Raw genomic sequence first — 15,014 nt, 5'->3', positions numbered from 1 at the left:
AAGCAGAAACACTATCACTCTTTCCAGCCTGGTGCAAATAAAGGTAATAAATTTCTATGCTTACAGATCCTCGAGTATACCGTCGTAGTGACCGAGCATTTTAACTCCAACTCCGGCCGCAAAATCTTTGCGGATGCACAGACGCTAAAAAGTGACCGCTGAGTGAGCTGCACACTCGAGGATGAATGCCGAGATGTTCTACCAATTTCAGCTTTATCACTCAATTATACCACTGCCGCAAAGTTTTAGAAGGGCTCATATTCAATAAAAGATCACTCGAATGCATCCGGCACTGTGGCATCGAGCAGTAAACAAACCTGCAGGCTTGAAAACGAACTGCCACAGGGATGAAAGCAAGTGAGCTGCACCGACGACGGCATAGGCGAGTCACGTGATGTTTACTGCTGCATCCCAGAAGCAGCAGCACCGGCCTCTCCAGTGGTCAGCCTCGAACCTGGTATCCTTAGATAGCCGCCTCAATCGCACAGTTGACAATTCTTTACGGAACAGATCAATACACACAGCACTCCAGGTGAAAGCTGGCCCTACTCTTGCTGCAAAAGGATGCAGATATTTTACAGTAATTTTTAGCATGTGGATATGACAAACGATACCAGCACTGATCAAGTCGCTTAGTAATGGTCTTGGTACGATACATTTCAGAAGAGTTCCACAAGGGTGACAGCTAAACATGCACTATTCTTTGAGAAAAACAGCATTGCTGACCTTGCAAAGTGGTGGTGGTGGTGGTGGTGGTGAACCGATGACAGCAGGGGCATTCCTCAATGTTTGGCTTAGTATTCCAAGAGGCCATAGCAAGGTCATTTATTGTGGCACAACTCAATGAGAAGCACATCAGACAAAAAATTATGGTGATGCATACACCCGGTGTCGTTGCTTTATTTAACTATGTACAAAATGAAAGCAGATGCGTAAGCGCACGGTAGCCACAACTTGCTGTGATGCAAGGCAAGAGATAGAATGACAGGGGAAAGGGGTGGGGGTAAGATTTGAAGAGTAAGAGCCAGTTGCCCACAGTGCTGCATGGCATACGAAGGGAGGGGAAGTGATTCCCTCAAGAGTTGCTTTTCTTTACAGGACACGAAGAAGAAGAAATGGTTAGTATGTACAACTATACTCTTGACACTTGTGACCTTGGAGCGCCTCAAAGCCAGGGAGGAGGAGGGAGCTGGGAAGGAGGCTGGTCATTGCAAAGTGGGTTGCAGTTTCTGTGGAAGACTAGAGACGTGTCTGAAAACAGAGAAAATGTTACGCCTGCATGAGCTTCGCCCCACATATTGCATGCATACATCTCTTCAATAAGGTGCAAGTTATTATTCACCCAAAAGTTATCCACATTAAATATTATTAAAAAAAGGCTACAATAGGAGAAAACATGCATCCTGTGTGCGAATTGTGCATGCAAAAAAATAGCATTTTATTTTTTCTCACGCCAAACTTCCCCTTAATACAGCGAGGAGAAACTAGTTTGCCTCTACCAACACCGAACAGTAAAAAACATGCATTGCCTCTTGCTCGCATGTTCCACTGCCTCATAGCACTAGAACACACACAAAAAGTGAGAAATAACTAAATTAATGCCAGATTAGTGCAAAATGACTGCCAACTAATGATTCATAGCAAGACTTATTTCACTTATTTATTTCATGCATCGAATTTCAGCTTATGCAGCCAGAATTTCTCAGTCCAGTAAAAAAAAAAATTATCTGATCATAACATACACACTTTCCTAAAATTCAGTTGCCTGGTGATAAAAAGGACAATATAATACTGCGTGCCACCCATCATTATACAATCAGAAGAGAATTGCAGTCTCCTCAAAATAAGATGGGAGGTCGAAAACCCAAGGCCAGCTTTTTCATGCACGTGGCGGGGAGGGAGAAAAAAAAAAGCAGGCGTTAATGTAGCTGCATTTTATAAACCAGTGGCCAGTAGCAGATGCAGCATTCAGACAGAAAAAACTAAAACTGTCAATCAAAGTCACCAAGGCACTACTATTTCTCTCTACGTGACTCACCCAATCTAGACCTGGAGATTGCAGTTATGAGTGGGAAGAAAAAAAAAGGCACAGGTTTGTGAGTCATCCGAAGTGACGAACTCGATGGACATCTAATGCAAGTACAACAGCAGCAAGAGAGAGAAGTTATCCCTGCACAGCTTTTGTGGAAAAAAGCGGACAAGCCTGCAACTGGGTGTCCGATGAAGATGTGATGCACAAAAGTGGACAAGCGACTACATGATTGACACAAATGTGCTGAACTGAGATTTGAACAGTGACAACAGCACAGGACAATGCAGATGAAAGACGATGACAGAGAGTGCTATTTGTTGTCTTATGTCATCTGTGCTGTTCTATGCCATTAAAGGGGTACCGACACGAAAATTTTGACCTTGCATTGTTTTGCTGCAGTGTGTTACTGAGAGCCTGGTAGTCGTAACAAGGCACACAGTTTGTTGCAGTGCTTGACAGACAATTACGGGCTCCTCATTACTGACCAGTTCCGGCTTGAGGGAGCTCCAAAAACTACAAGCCGCCAGATGCGACTAGCACCACCTAGCGCATGCTATGCTCGAACATGTCAGCACACAGAACTGCGGTGCACTTCCGCGCAGTTTGCATAAAGAAGTTCTCTTGGACAGGAAACAGGACAGCAGTAAGACCAAACAAAAATTTCAATTTGTGCGTCTTGGCCACAGACTCGCAAGCAGTTGCTGAGAAGTAGCCTGCTGGAGCAAACACGGCAAAAGAAAAATGGCGGTTGTGACATCCTCATAACTTGTATTGACTGCAGCGTGGTGATGTGAGAGAAGTACAGGGGTCACCACGGGGTCACTTTTGAGAGCACCGATACTGCGAGATGCAGCGTATAGCACTTGATGGTGCATGCAAAGTTCGAAATTCATGTAAAATACCTTCCAAGCTATTTTCGACGTTGATATTTTGCAGATGACAAATGCATGTTCACGAGAACCAATCCCGCAGGCTACCTTGGCTGCAAAGTTTTGTGTCAGTATCCCTTTAACATTTTTTGCTTGTGCACCAGCAACTCCATTAGAGAATCAGCCAGCGAACACAAGCTTCACAGACTGACTCCCTCTGTCTATAGCAGACTTTTTGAATTTCTGTGCAATGAACAAAACAGTACATGAACCTTTGCCCGACAGTTGAAGTGATGCAAGCACAGTTTGACTATATACAATAATGTGAAATAAATCGTTTGGCTCAGTTTGGCTATATGAAATGATGTGCAATTGATCATTTGGCTGAGAAAGAAATGGACAAGAGCGATGCCTCTAGAGAAATTTTGAGAATGGGCAATTGTCATCAACTAAGCATGCCACCAGAGTGGAAAAAGAAGAAATTTTATTTTACAATGGAAAGATTGAAATTGCAACATCAATATTTCATGCAACTTTTTCCAAGGGCTTCTGCAACTCGCACGGCACATTGCACTGATTAAAAGACTAAAAACGGGTAGACACACTAGCACCTTTGTTCCACTTAGTTTTGCAAACAGGAGCCTCCATGATACGTATGTTACACAGCGCTTACGGTTAAGGATACACCGGCTGAGAAGGCTTCGAAGTGCACGTTCGTGAAACTATATGTCTCCGCTAAAGTTAAAGCCAAAAAGTGGCACTTATCTGTGACACACGCATTGAGAGGATGCCTAGGACTCCCGCTCTACATACACAAATGGGACAAGTAAAGGCAGACAACATCCATGGCACAGTGAAGAAAACTACATGGTGACGGCAGTCTCTGTACACGAATCACATGGTGCGATTAACTGGGGACAACACTGGTATAATACATTCCCTCACCCTGCGACAGTGCACGCCCATAGATGATAGCGGAACTGCGTTGCCATGCTGAAGACATTTTCAAGGGGACAACAATTTACAACACAAAGCCAAGTGTCTATACAGATCATTTATCTCTGCCTACTGATGTTCACTTCTGCTTCAAAAGAGCCAGGCACTTTGAAGTGTATTCTTTCATCTAGCCTTAATAAGCTTTGTAATTATGACAGGATGAAGTAACATGAGCATTTTAACAGCAAAAATTTTGATATCAAAAGCAAACTACAAATATAAAGAAATATGAACTTTCAAATCTGAAATTAATTTTTATGCTTTAGAGAGTGAAAAAGCAGGAATACTGCCAAATCTTCCAATTCAAAAGACACGTTACTGAAAGTCTCTGCAACTTAGGAACTTGGAATTGGCAAATAGTAGAAGTCTCGTTATAGAACAATTGGATGGTTTACAATGGCGATTTAGGCAATCTGGGCCTTCATAGGCCTTCTTCGATGGCATGCTGGTTTAGAAGACAATATCAATAACCCTTGCACTTTCAACCATAGCAAAGTGCTCTCAGAAATCAAACGTAAATTTCCGAAACTGAACGCTACAGTACAAAACGAAACTATTGGAAACTGGTAGGCGAAGTTCAGATTGCTTCTCCATTCCTGAAAGCAAACATAAATGTACAAAACAAAATAGATTGCACAGTGTCACAGTACGCATTATAGCCAGTAATAAAAGATGGCCAGCTGAACGAAATGACTCTTGATGAAACCATACAGAGCGAAATAGACAGTGATATAAGAAGGAAGTCGATAAGGCAGCAGCCTCATTGTCTTCTTCTCTTGCTTCGATTCCTCGAATTCAGAGCCCATTTTTATCACACCAATTAACGAAACTTTTGAAGCAGCCCTTTCTTGATAAGACCTCTATAGTAGCCACATAAGTGGTTCACGCAGCAGTATTACATGCATTGGCTGTGACCATGGACATAGACACAAAGGACTGTGATTTTACAACAGAGTTCCAGAGTTGCTTACAATATACTCTCAATTATAAGAGTGTACATTTGAAAATAATGTAAAAAAGAAGGTGGGGCAAGAGCAATCACCCCAAAAAATAGAGCCTGCACATGTATCATATACACTGTAAAGACTAACTATACAGCAAAACAATCTCGTTGTCAAGCTTGAGACAGCAAGTCAGCGGTCGCACAAGCTTTTCATTTCCTTTGCTTCACGTCACCATGAGTAGAGCTTCAGGCTGCAGATGCATGGCTGACAGCGACGTGACACACGCTGTTAGTTGACCAAAATGCTGCTTCTATTAGTGGTTTGATCGTAGAAACTTTGGTGGAATCGACAGACAAGCAGACAGGAAGCCAATAGTAAAAAAAAAAAATTAAATAAAGGAGGCGAATGGATGTAACACGAAGCACTGAAACATCCAAAAAATATCCAGCATCGTCATGTTGTGTGGGGAGGGCGCACAAGGCCGAGCGGGCGTACACGACACGGACACGCACACACATGCAGGCCGATGGTGGTTCCTCTTGATGCCACCAACACTACAGCACACAGAACAGTCGTTCACAAGGCGGGCCTTTTTGTTTGTTTGCATTTTCTCTTCATTCAATCCTCGTTAATGGGATTAAGGAGGTCGTGGCGTACAGAGGCAGTGCTGGCCACTGGCTGCAACGAGAGAAAACGGCCGGTGAGAGATGCGACGCCCCGACTCCTGCCGTTCCGGTGGCCATGCAACATGCAGGATACAAGTGAGCTCGTAACCTGGAGCTAGGGTCCCTCTGTTACTACAAACCAACACGCAGGCAGACTCTCAAGGGCAGAACAGGCTTAACCCAACCAGTGCCCAATCACCTGTGCCCAATCACCTGTGCCGTTCAATTTGCAGGCAAACTGAAAACAGAAAACACCCTTGCGGCTGAGTGTTCACATTGACTACCCTAACAATGAATAGTCCATTAAAACATTGCCCTAAAGGAGTCACAAATGACTCCCCTCAAGGAGCTGTGGGCACTTTATTCCTGTAGGGCATTATAAAGTGGTTAAAATAAAATAGGACTTGCCATTAATGAGAGATCAATCGTGAATTGCCACTTCTCGACAATTTTTACTTTGCACTGTTTCAATCGATACAGAAAGCTCGAGTGGAGGACTTTTAATGAAGGACAATGTTTAGATTAAAATTAACTTCTTAGAACTGTGCCTAAATTAACAAGCACAGCAATGTAGTACATTACAATAAGACAACCTCCCATCCACATCAGCTGAAGATGTACTGCTCTCACCAACACAGAAGACAACAAACCTCCACAGCAGCAGATGCTTGGCACTTTATATCGAGACTGCCTTTGTGTCACCAAATGTAGTACAGCAAGGTTCAATGCTACCACTTTAATGCTCTTTTAGTCTTGTTTCTCTGTCTACGGTAACACATGCAGGCAGAAGGGCAGGCACACAACAACACGTTCATGCACAAGTAAAAAACACGGGGCTCATGGTCGAAATACAAGCTGAAACATGCCAGCAGTTATGACATTCCAACAGCTTACTTATATTCAATTGCTATTTGCATGCATTATAACATAAACACCAGTAAATGGCAAAAGTTTGACAAACATTCACAGGTTCTAGTGCAAATTGCACAGCACGATAATCAATGCAGACATTAAAGTGTTCAATAATAAATAAAAAAACACTGCTAGGAACACAAAGACTTATAAAGACATTTTGTTAATCATGATCGCCTGTAGTGATAACTGAAATGTAAAATAAAATGTCACGAAGCACATTTAACGCCCTTAACACAGTTTTCATTATTCACCGGCCTATATATATTGTCACTGTGTGCGCGCTGGGGCAAACTTGAACACCCCAAATATTTTTGACGAACAGCCCGCAGCAAAAAAAAGTATTCCCACAACCTTAAAATGTCTCATTAATTCTGTATTGCCCCGACCATACAGATGCCACACAAAGAGAAAAAATGTGTAAACACACACACAAAAAAAAGATAATAAAACTGTTTATATTTGCCATGTCAATATGCCTTACTTTTGTTTAACGGTGTTGCTGAGTTACACATGGACCAATACAAAGAGTGAGTAGCTCGTATATAAGATTTGACATGGCGGACATTACAGAATTAAGACAGTACCACTAGGCAATCATGCATAAAAAAAAAGGCTATTAGAAAATGGTACACAGGGCTGGCCAAACAGCAACATGAAGAGCTAATCAAGACTATTAGAAATACACAGGCTGGACAGTGTTACAATGAGCTGAATGCATTAGAAGCTAGTGTTTCGACATCGAAATGCCAGCTAGAAAATGCCTTTAATTAAGCATTGTGAGTGCCCAAGCTGTGCCACACACTGTGTCTGTTAAAAAAAAAAAAAAAACATGAAAGGGGCCATCAGCTACTGTAACAGTAGAACATAACATGGCTAAAACAGCCAATTTTCTCTCAAGTGCTTATGGCAATGCTAAATGAACGCTCAGCAACTGTTTAAAACAGATTGGGTGTACCGTATACTATGCCACTCGGTATGACCTGCAACATCAAAGTGCACCTCGAAGCCCGTTTTGAAGTTCAATAGCAATGCCGAAGTCTGCAACTTCGCCCAACTTGCACGTTCGGAAATACTCATGCCTTAATGTCTGGACAGAAAGCGGCTGTCGTAACAGACCAAGCAAATTATCTGCAATGTCTCTGCTAAGGTGAGTCGCCACAAGCCTGAACCGTTGTCAGATGCTGCGAGCGAGCAAAACCAAAAACGAACTGAAATCGACTGCAAGCTGCCAAAATAGTTGTGCAGTTACACATGTGTCGATGCCCCGCCTCCGTAGCGGTCTCTCCGCTGCCAAGAGAAGTTGTCGTCGACTATGGACATGTGTCATGAACACCAAATGTTTAGGTTTTTAGCAGGTGTGAATTTTCCTCAATAACTGTGCTGGTGTATCGAGTCAAACAGTTATTTGATTGTTAGGATTTAACATCCCTAAATCGCCATAGGATTATGAGAGACACCAAGAGCCAAACGGTTCATTCTGCATAGTGCTGCATTGATTGTATAAAACATTGCAAATAAAGCCTTTTTGTTGGTTTGCCCTATGGTGCGTCACTTCACTTGTGGTTTTACCTGTTTAAATTTGCTGTCTTAGGGCATCACAGAGTACATTAGTATTTGAAAGTGTATTTTTCAGTCCCCCATCAATTGGAGAACAGCTCTCACGTTATCCGTGCTTTTCCTTCTTTAAGCATTATTTTCCTCTTTCACATTGTGAATTTTAAAAGGTACTTTATGAAACAAGTAAGTGACTAATACATCTGCCATTTTAAGAATCACTGCCAGTCTCAGAACTTCTATGGGAATTACTTGGCTGCAGCGTCTACATCAAGCTAGCAGATAACCAAGCCAAAGAAAGCGTAAAGGTCATTACTCACGCCTTTAGTACGGTGCAGTAACTATGAGATAAAGCGAAATAAAAATGGATGAAAAATAGACAATGCCCTATATGCATGCAGAGATTGTGGCCTCCATCCACACTGGAATCAATCTAATTGTTCACCTTTATTTCATTGCACAATTGCTGAAGTTCACACTTCTAATGCTTTCCTTGGCTTCTCGTAATTGTGCAACAAAAACAGGCCCCTTGATCTTTCGTTGATTATGGCGTATTTGTTATATGTATGCCAACACCTGAAGTACGTTAGTGTGTATAACGAAACTGTGAGATATTCTTAATTTATATGTATACCACTATTCAAATGTGATTCAAATGTGAGAAACCACTATTTAAATGTGATTGCCCAATGTTGAGCAGTACAACTATCCGGTGTAAAGTAATGTTTTTGTGCAACTTGCATGCTGCAGGTCATACTGAATGTTGCAGTATGCTAGTACATTCCTCAGGAGTGAAGCGACCAGCAGCAGTATGGTGGCCGCAGAACCACGTGCCACTACTCTAAGATCCACCTGGGTCCCAACCCAGCAGGTTGGTGAATCCAACCCAGTAGGTTGGTGAATACTACTGTGTTTTCCTCTTCATCCTAAGCTAGCCTGTTGAAACTGTACTACCAGACAACGTGACAAGTACATATGGTTATTTGTGATATTTTTTTCCCTCACTTATTAGTATGTTACACTATGGCGTTTCTAGTAAACTTGTGCGAGCACAACTTTACTACATTAATACTGAGAAAAGTGTGTATGCCGCAGCAGCGGCCGCTGTAACCTGTGCACATGGGCCTCGCGTTTTGGTTTTCTGCCTGCGCCATGCCAGCACCTCTTAGATCAGGTGAATTCAGCGAGGTGCAATATATTACTGTGTAAATAAATATCCAAATTGGTTTAAGCTGCGATTAGCCCCTCAATGATTTTTATCTGTCTAGCGTTTCAACATATCACTGTTGAGCCAACTGAGTGGAACTGAAGTGTCAATAACGAAAAGGACAAAATAAATTATCAAATAAACAAAATAAAAAGAGAGATACCCCTGACAGTAAAATTTCTGCTTGACTTTTTAACTGAAATTTGTGGCTTTCCATCAGGTAATGCTGACATCGAATAGTAAAAACTCTGATGTCTATGGATATACAGACTACTCCGGGCACGTCTAGTCTTCGCTTTTTAATATTAAAACAACTGGAGCTACATTTTAATCAGTGAACTGGGACTCTGCCAAGCATGTATGAGCAAGGTCTCTAGAACCATTCGAGAAAATAATGGAGACGACTGTTATCAAAAAGCAAGACTTGGATGGAGCTGGCCAAACAGTCACATGCTGTAGAACAGGGCGAATGGGTGTTGAAACATGAGGCCAATTATAAATACTGAAAACTGTAGACTGAACGCAGCTGGAAAGTGTTTATTCAGGTAATTTTATCTAGCCAGAAGTCTCTGTCAAATATCTTTACTTTATACCTATAGCATAACATATAGTATAACTCGTCCAAGCTGTCACACGAATTAACATCCTGCCAACAAATGCAAGGTGAGGTTCTGATATTCAAAGGGTACGTGAGGGAGTATATTCAGCATTTAGTGAAATAAGGCACCTTGATTAGAGAACACGTGTTGCTCACACCCTGGGCAACAAATCGTAAGTTACTGTCACCCTTCAATGGCACTGACTATGGTTGTTGCATTTTACGATTGCAGCCAAGCGGCCGCTTTCACGTCTTGGCTCCCATGTCACCATACCGTAGATATGTGTAGCTGCGAGAGGCGCGAGACGGAGCATAAAAATGAAGGTCATAACGGTTGAGCGCAGCTGGCAGGCATCATGGTGTTTATGGCACAAAATGCTCAGGCAGAAAGGTATCTTTCGATATTCAGTATGTCGAATTCATATGAGTACTTTATGAGTAATTGTTTAATAAACACCGATTCAGTGTTCTAGCTAACACTGCTCATGATAGTGCATACTGACGGTATCGGAATGCAATTACAGGCACTTTGCTTAGCTGCTACACCTGATAAGCATTCACTCGGTAATGCCTATCCTGATTGCATTACGCCTTTTATGCGTAGTATTTCCAGAACAGCAAAGCAACAGGGATAAGCTCTTCGCATTCATGTTCACGAGGCATCGATGAGCAGAAAACAAACAGCTGGCTTGCTCTATATACACACTTTTCCCATAGTGCTCTGGGCACCTGCGGGCCATACCGGGATAGCTTAACAAAGGCATTTTCTTTATATAATTGCCAGCTGCCTAATGCAGCTACTTTCACATACTTGCAAGTCATATGAGCTAGTTGAATAAGTATTAACCATAAACGATGCTCTGTGAAGAAGTCTACTCAATAGCTAAGGCTAAAGCAACAGCAAAATATTTGCAAAAGCTGCGTGCCTTTTTGGAAACACTATGCTGTTATAAGAAAGAAAAGTCTTTCCTTTGATCTACTGAAAAGAGTGAAGCTTTCAATTCGTGTCTTCGCTCAAGTTTACTATTCATGTTAGTCAACCTCCTGGCATTACAAACACCTAAAAATTGTCAGAGTAGCTGAGCCAGACATTCAGTAATACACACATTACAACAATTGAAAAGAAAAAGAAACAGACAGCATGTCAAAGGAACACACACACAGAAACGAATGGTAAATGCAGAACCAAGGTGAAACCAACAGAACCAACAAAGTGACAAACACAGTTGACAAGAGACCGACATTGGTACAGGTGACTACTAAAAATGAAAAACAACAGACGGCAAACACAAAGGACAACTGCAGTACAGTGAGCTGTGGTTACACCCTCACATCAGTCTTAAGGGTGAGGTGAATGGGGCAATGAACAGTGCCGGAGTGAGAGAGTTGCAAAACGAAAACCCTAGGTTAAAATTGCCGGAGTGATTGGCTGAGTGACACATAATTAGATTTAATATTTCAAAACAATGAAACATTCATGACACCTGATATTTGCCTATTTTCATATTATTCATTATCTTGATGTGTGACTGTGTGGGACTTGGTGGATGCCTGAACAGCCCCACATCACCGGAGCTTTAATGCATATGTTCAGGATACTTTTTTCTTTGTTTTGCAAAGAAGTACTTCCCTCATGAACAAAATATACTTGAGCAGCAGCAGTAGTATTTGCACCCTTCAATTATTTACAGTTTAGGTAACTTTCGACAATTTTTATTTTACCGCAGCTCACTGAAATGCACATACACAAACAAACATGCATGCATAAAAACAAGTAGTGGGAAAGTAGCCCGACACTACAGAGCAACTGGAACAAGTCAAAGACAAAGAAGCAGATGCAGAAACCAACGTGCCAAAACGTCTGTTTAAAACAAGTACATAGAACAGTAAAATAAAAATAATAAATAAATAAAAGTGGACAGTCACACAGAAATGTGAAAATGAAAAGACAGCCACATAAGGAGAGAAAAAGTGGAAGAAAGGAACAAATTCACAACATGCAATGAATGTGCACAAATTCATTTAAGCCATCTGTCTTAAGCATAATAATTTCTGCCAGTTAAGGGCAATCCTCTAGCTCGGGCATGTGCAATATAAAAAGAAGCATGAGTGATAATATTACATACGAGGTGCAATATAGTGAGATTTACATGTAAGTGCCGAGATGAAATCAACCGAGAACTATCCCGGGTCTTGTGTGCCTTTCATGTTTAAAGTAAGTGAAAGTACTGCATAAATGTCAAAGGTATTCTATAACATTGTATGACAGTACACTCAAACCTCATCATAACAAAGGTGCACCTTACACGAAAATGAGTTATAAAGGTTTATTTCTAACACTAGGTATATTGCAAACTATTTCTTATTTACTTCTTTATAATTGATATTTTGTTATAACGAGGTTTCAGTGCAGTAATAAAGAGAACCTGCTTAACAGGGCCCATTACATTACAGTTGCCATGCAGTTTATATACATATAATTGTTGCTAATGTTATTTTATGTTAATTATGGTAACTTTATGTCATGTTTGCTAAATGACTATATATTATTCTTAAACTTACCTGCTTCCGAAGTTGTGTTATAAGTTAACAACTGCCATTATGCACAGGACCTACTATTCAGTTTTGACAATAGGAGGTTCTATGTATACATATGTATTTATCCCTATTTACTGGCATTAGGAAATTGATTCTGATTTTAATATTGTTAAATTTATTCAATCAATGTTACAAGAATATAATGCTTCGTGCCTAACATATCACCCACCTGGACCTAGTGCGCTTATCCTACGTCATGTAACAACCACACATTTACAGCAGCTAGAATGTTACTACGGGTGTTCGGTAACTACGTTGAGAACATTTTGCGCAGCATTCCTGCACAGTAATTTCTGGGCTAAATTTGTTAGAAGTGCATTTCTAACGGTTAAAGCCTGATTATACAGTCAAGTTAAAAAAAAAAAGCCAAACTGCAGTGTCAGCCTTTAACATTTAGTGCTCTACTTATGTGCCATGTATGAAGCAGCTGCTCCAAAGCACAAAAATATGGCTACATGTAAATAAAACAGTCCGCAGGTCCAGATGCAAGGTTATATTACGTACATAAGTGCACGCAGAAAAAAACAACAACAAGCATATCATGTTTGCGTGTAGAAAAAAAAAGGTAAGGCCTGTGCTACCAACCAAAATGGCTGCACAGCCACCATGTGCAAAGGCAGCGAAAGCCTGGCAATGCTCAAGGTTTTTGCTTTTGTACTGGCCTGAGTGTATCAGTCACACTGATGTTTCCATGACAACGAGTGGTCCACCCTGTGGCTAAAGCAAGTGGAGGAGACAACAGAGGCAATTAACCACAGTGTCTACTGGCAACAGTGTGTAATGACCAACACCAGCTAAGGCAATTAGAATTGCCAGAGGCAAGTTGCTTGAACAAAAACTTTGGGATAAAAAATGTGTGTGGTGTTTCCGTAGGGACACAGCTAGCAGCCTCATGTGGCTAGCAGCATGTATTGCACGTACAGACTTTAAGGCTTTGCCGAGATAAGTCCATGTGTTAAATCTACCTTTTTAAACTGCTCAATGCATGCTCCACTGGTAAGAAATGAGAAAAAAAAAAGATCTTCACATAACCCAAACTAGATGCAGCGTGACTTTGTATAAAAATGATGTCAGGGTGATTGGTGGCGATTGCGCAGTATGCCGCAAACAGACTAATCTGAGCAGCCCACTGTATTACTGCACAACACGGTTCTGCTCTTAACAGAGCATTTCTGCTCACTAGTCCCTTTTCTCTTACTAGTGACCTCTAATTTTGATTCAAATGTTAACATGCATCGAGTGAAACAAAAAAGATGACACGATTTCATGTTACAAAGGTATGACATAGCAAGTTTGTTTTCTGGCAGTGTGGCCACAGCATAGTCAGTAACTGCTACGCAAGGACTGCTGACATGAGTGTTAGCATTTTACACCTTGAATCGCCACCACTCGATTTGAGATGCCGCTTGGGGCACACAAAGCTGTTCAAGCACCCGTAAAGTATCAAGTCACACCGCCACCGATGTAGTTATTTCTTGATGGACAAATGTGAGCATGGCTTAATTTCATTGCGGGCTGCGAAGTGAGCGGTGTTGGCTGCTTGCTGCCAGCACTGCTTGGTACCAATTGAGGGAAGTAGAGCCAGCCTCCAAACGAGTGAAAAGTACGAAGTGCTTACGTGCTTCAGTTCGTTATGGGAACGCCCCCTTTAAAGGGACATAAAAGAGATAAACAATTCACCTCACATCCTAGGGATCATTACTCAGGAAGGATCAGTGAAATTGAGTGAGAAGTAATAGATGGCTTTGGCAATCGAGTCACTTTGGGCGAGTGTACATGAGAATGAGGCACTTTTTCTCTTTCAGTCTCTCTTTTCGATTTATCATGACGTCGGTGACATTAAGATACAGTAGATTCGCTATAATTAAAACTCTAATAATTACTCCAATAAACAAAACTCTAATAAACAAAATTCAATTTTTCAGCTGGCCCTCTATTTTTTCAATGTATTTAAAAGCCTCTTAATTCAAACTCCATCATTCGGTTATTATTTTTTTTTTTGCGGTTTTATACCAAAAAATATCTGCTGCTTTGCTACAACAATTTACAAGACAAAACATGAACTAACTACTTCATGGCACTTTCTAACTACACAATTGTGCACACATCGCCATTTGTAGTATAACTGGAACTTTTATTCAAGCAACTTGCCCCGTGAAAAGACTAGTAACATCACAAAGCACATGCAGTTAATACGTTGAGGCAGTGCCAATGAAAGAGGTGTATGAGACTGCTCAGGAAGATGTGACTACGCTGGAAGAAGGCTGCTATGCCTGAACTACGTTTTCAGTTAAGTGCAGTTTAGCTATTCGGCTTAGTGAGGTTTAAGACGGAAAAAAAAAAAACAGCAGGAGAAGAGATCACATCAAATAATCAAGTGAGAATATGAAAGGAGACATCTGTGTTCTTTAGCTAAAGCTCGATGCCTCGGTAGAATGTTTGCAGTTATTTAAATGCTACTAAGTTGTTACGTTGAAGTACTCCTTGAAACATAGAAAGAAAGCAATTGAATACTGAAGTCACGTAACTGCTATGAAACTTCTCAAGAGAGAAACTTCCGACTTATTTAGGTGCTGGCACTAGAAAATTTACCAAATAAAACAAGAGCACTGGTTATCCTAAAGCAGTTCTTGATC

At 41.2% G+C, this 15,014-nt stretch overlaps 1 protein-coding gene across 4 annotated transcripts in view; it reads right to left on the bottom strand.

Moving 5' to 3' along the window:
* Positions 1–867: 867 nt before the first annotated feature.
* The window catches only part of LOC119172807 (phosphatidylinositol 4-phosphate 5-kinase type-1 sktl), a 93,008-nt gene continuing 78,861 nt past the window's right edge, over positions 868–15,014 (bottom strand). For 2 of the 4 annotated variants that reach the window (XM_037423955.2, XM_075893461.1), the window contains exon 18: positions 5,459–5,519. In XM_037423955.2, the coding sequence (XP_037279852.2) occupies positions 5,460–5,519 (60 nt within the window). In that variant the 3' untranslated portion in view covers position 5,459. Of the gene's footprint in view, positions 1,252–5,458; positions 5,520–12,963; positions 13,096–15,014 lie in introns of those variants that run through there. The other 2 variants (XM_075893458.1, XM_075893460.1) reach the window with 2 other exon arrangements.

The sequence above is a fragment of the Rhipicephalus microplus genome, chromosome 4, assembly GCF_043290135.1.
Source record: "Rhipicephalus microplus isolate Deutch F79 chromosome 4, USDA_Rmic, whole genome shotgun sequence".
Classification (NCBI taxonomy): Eukaryota; Metazoa; Arthropoda; class Arachnida; order Ixodida; family Ixodidae; genus Rhipicephalus; species Rhipicephalus microplus.
The sequence above is the reverse complement of the archived record's forward strand: the minus strand, read 5'-3'. Positions and strand labels throughout refer to the sequence as shown.